The sequence below is a fragment of the Triticum aestivum genome, unplaced genomic scaffold, assembly GCF_018294505.1.
Source record: "Triticum aestivum cultivar Chinese Spring unplaced genomic scaffold, IWGSC CS RefSeq v2.1 scaffold267459, whole genome shotgun sequence".
Lineage (NCBI taxonomy): Eukaryota > Viridiplantae > Streptophyta > Magnoliopsida > Poales > Poaceae > Triticum > Triticum aestivum.
Genome location: NW_025237213.1, coordinates 148 through 4,516, shown reverse-complemented (window position 1 = coordinate 4,516; position 4,369 = coordinate 148). Strand labels below are relative to the sequence as shown.

At 41.3% G+C, this 4,369-nt stretch overlaps 1 protein-coding gene across 1 annotated transcript; it reads left to right on the top strand.

Moving 5' to 3' along the window:
• Window positions 1–420: 420 nt before the first annotated feature.
• LOC123176512 (cytochrome P450 704C1-like) lies at window positions 421–3,329 on the top strand (the record flags this gene model as incomplete). The annotated part of the gene is made up of 6 exons (XM_044590687.1): window positions 421–755; window positions 1,086–1,315; window positions 1,692–1,976; window positions 2,058–2,396; window positions 2,524–2,724; window positions 3,138–3,329. Coding segments are annotated over 6 exons (1,582 nt in total), but the record flags the coding sequence as incomplete, so codon positions are not given.
• Window positions 3,330–4,369: the final 1,040 nt, after the last annotated feature.

The following is a 4,369-nucleotide window of genomic DNA, read 5'->3' as shown; positions in this document are numbered from 1 at the left end:
ATTATCAGAAGCAGTTAGTTGAGGCATATCCTCAGTCCTGGACTCATCGAGGGACACCGCGCTATCCTCCGGCGGTCCAAATAACTGCTTATAATAATCGGTGATGTAGATCTTCAGATTATCGTGACCCACAATTGTGCCTTCATCTTGCTCTAGCTGAAAAATTCTTTTCTTTCTATGTTTGCCATTTGCAATAAGATGAAAGAATTGAGTGTTCGCATCCCCTTGGATTACTTTGCGAACCTTTGCTCTGAGCGCCCACTTCAGCTCTTCTTCACGGAGAAGTTCGTTCAACCTCTTCTCCGCATCAAGCTGACAAGATAATTCAGCAGACTGCAGAATTGTAGATTCAGCTTTAACATCTAAGGATCGTATAAGATGTAGGAGTCTATCCTTTTCAATCTTATAAACTCCACTTAGGTGTTTGGCCCCCCAGCTCTCCTCCCTCGCTGCATCCGCGGGCATATGTGTAGTCTCAGCTCTCGCCATAGCCCTGCTGGTGATCACCCTCTACATCATTGGCGTTGTTGTATCCTTTGTCGTCTTCTGCATCAGAGAGTTCACCCAGAGAGCCCATGACCGGCCGCCGCTCATCGGGACCGTGTTCCGGCAGCTCAACAACTTTGACAAGATCTTCGATGAGCATGTCAAGTATGCGCTCGTGCACCCTACCATCAGGCTCGTCTATCCTGGGCACAGTGAGATCTTAACCGCCGACCCTGCCGTCATCGAGCATGTCCTCAAGACAAACTTCAGTAAATACAGCAGGGTAGTTCTCCTTGCTTATCATATTTGTTCCTCCTCTCTTTCTGGCTAACCAATAATATGGTGGATTGGTGGTAGATGGTTCAGTCTGCATGTCAGATGTTAAACTGGATCCTGCAAATTTTAAACAGAGGATGGTCAACAGTCAAAACTTGAGTAGTCTGTAGAACATATTGTCATGTGCTATCAACCTTTGAATTCAGATTCATGCTAGTCAGACTAATCGTATATGTGCTATTTAGAGAGTAAACTCAATGCCTGTGCCAATTTGCAAAAAGTAGAAGACAGTACTGAGTCTGAATACAATTTGACAATGACAGATCCTTTTTCACATGGGGCCTTCAACACAGAAAACGTCAAGGATCTCTTTGGAAATGGGATTTTTGTGACAGACGGGGACAAGTGGCGACACCAGAGGAAGCTAGCAAGCCACGAGTTCTCAACTAATGTGCTACGCGACTACAACAGTAATGTTTTCAGAATGAATGCTGTAAAACTGGCAGAGAAGACCTCATCTGCTGCAGCTAACAGAATTACCATAAACATGCAGGTACTTCCATGATTATCATCAATATAAATAGGATAATATTTTAAGTGCTAATATCGTATTTATGGCTTTAATAGTTCAGTCTACGCCTGTAAAATTTACTTTAATAAGCTACAAAAGAGAGAAGCATATCAAATCCTAGACCTAAACGGCTAAACAAAAATTCAGTTAGCTATTCTTCGCAAATAAGAGGGGTAAACATAGTTTCTTGAGAACTTCGGAATTAGGTTCTGCATTACCCTTATTTCTAAGTGAGCCAAGTAAAGATAAAAATTAATTGACTCCGAGTTTGAAGTTTGAGGTAGCACACTTGTACCAAAAGCTGACTGACTTGATGTGCATTTGCTGGCAATTCTCTTAATTTCTACCATTTCCTCATGACCTTCTGATGAGAACAACTATGGATTCAATTTTCGAAGTGGGGTTCGGTTTTGAGCTTAACACGCTATCTGGATCAGATGAATCCAGCATTGAATTCAGCAAGGCATTCGATGAGGCAAATTCTCTTGTTTACTATCGGTATGTTGATATGTTCTGGAAGCTGAAAAGGTATCTTAATATCGGGTCTGAAGCTAAACTGAAAAATAGCATAAAGATAATTGACCACTTTGTGTTCCAGTTGATCCATCAAAAGAGAGAGAACATGAAAAACATAAGTGGCCATGTAAGCAAAACTGTACAGTAGTTTGTTACAACTATTTCAAAATATTACATATGTTCAATTCTATCTTTATGATAAATGCAGAAAGCCAGAGATGATATACTGTCAAGATTCATACTGGAAAATGAGAAGGATCCTGAGACGATGAACGATCGTTACCTTCGTGACATAGTCCTCAGTTTCCTGATTGCTGGTAAAGACACCACAGGAAATACCCTTACATGGTTCTTCTACATGCTCTGCAAGAACCCAGTAGTGCGGGATAAGGTTGCCTTTGAAATCAGAGAATATGTCGAGTGGACACAAGAAGATACCAGCATGGAAATATTCACCGCAAGACTGAAACAAGGTGCTATTGACAAAATGCACTATCTCCATGCTGCGATTACCGAGACTCTCCTGCTGTATCCTGGTGTTCCGGTGGTACAAACCATTCCTCTTGCAATTCATTTTAATAGTAGAGTCCAAAAATAACAAGTCCAGATAGCTTCGACATAATTTAATTTGGATCTGGCGTACACAGTAACTTAATTTGTGCTACACTTTTCAGGATGGTAAGATGGCAGATGAAGATGATGTACTGCCAAACGGCCAACGAGTAATAAAAGGAGATGGAATGAACTACATGATTTATGCCATGGGGAGAATGAAATACCTTTGGGGTGAGGATGCCGAAGAACTCAGGCCTGAAAGATGGCTTGTGAATGGAGTCTTCCAGCAAGAGAGCCCTTACAAGTTTATAGCTTTCAATGTAAGTACTACAGAAAAGACATGATTAGAGAGCCTATAATAATTTTACTAAGTGAACATGTCTAATTAGTTAACAGGTTAGGTTTGTGTTGGGCACAACCTAGATACCCACCAAGAGTTGGCCAAGAACTTAGAAAATAGTAACATTAGTGGTAGTTAAATCTGGCCTTCGGTTGCTAAAGCAGAAAATCAAGCATATAATATTGCATTTCAACTAAAGTAGGGAACACCATGCTACTCAACTACTAATCACTTGTGCTTTCAGAAGAGTACGGCAACTAACAGCAAGCAGTTACCCAGACCCCAATATAAGAAAGTTGCATGGTTTAAAATCACTTCTCAAGTTATAAATTCATTTTTCCTTTAGAGTATAAATAACCAGTTTCATTTAACGAGTCTTCTTCCAATGATCAGGCAGGACCTCGTATCTGCTTGGGGAGAGAATTTGCATACAGACAGATGAAAATTGTGGCCGCTACACTGATACAGTTCTTCAGGTTCAGACTGAAGGATGAATCCAAGGGTCCAATATACAAAACAATGTTTACTCTGCACATGGATAAGGGGCTTCATGTACTTGTGTACCCCCGTGAAATTCAAGCTTGAACATCAGAAGAAGCTACTAGATCCTCTGTTGTTGCACTGAACTATGTACATTATCAACATATACTTTTCAAGAACTTCTAAAAATAAATGTCACCAGTTGAATTTACATTATTTATATTATTCTAGCTTTGCACGAAACAGAGTAAATTAAACTGTCAGCAACCAGAGAGATATCAACCCCAAATTCGTATATATTGGATGTTGTTCCACTAGATTTCCATTTACGTGGAACTTGCGCTGATCCTAGCTAGTTACTTTTGCTCCATATTTAGTTCAGAGTGCATCTAACTGCAGGTGTTCAGTGAGCATACCAGCGGTATTCAAACCTGGATCCTCCCCCATATCAATGTCATGCGTAGAAGTACAAACAGATGGATCTAAGTCTAGCTGCTGTGTCGTCCTGTAGATATCATTGTCAAGTTGCGAGTCCTTGACTGCCGATGCACTCGAGAATTAGTTTTGGTCTCACCACTATCCAGTAAAGTGGTATTGTGTCTACATCAATTCCAACACTCTTGTCTCATTTCAGTTTGTGATACATCAAACACCTGCAAAGCGTCTAGATACATAGTTGACAAAACTGAATTATTAGCTAATTAAATAACATCATATATTCATCTACAAGTGTTTATCGAAGCGGAGCGGCCGGGAAGTACTGTCAGTGGTCAAAGGTTAGCAGAACGACGAGCTGGGGAAAAAGTTGCCTAGCTCGGTGAACAAGCGAACCAATCGTTCCCCCCGCTCCAAGTGTCTAGCGATATCGTCGCTAATGATCCGGGCGGGACAATGGTGCCCGGTTATAACAATCTTGAAGATTACCTGTCCGACAATGTAATTATGATTTCTTGGAGGTGGACAAACACAAATACATGTACGGGAAACCTCTCGTCAAAGATGAAAGATCTCTAACAACGATGATGCAAAGATTCCATGATTGGTACATGACACTGGTGGAAAAAGGGCCTTTGGTCGCGGTTCGCAACTGCCATTAGTCGCGGTTGCGCAACCGCGACCAAATAGGCGCGACTAAAGGCCCCCCC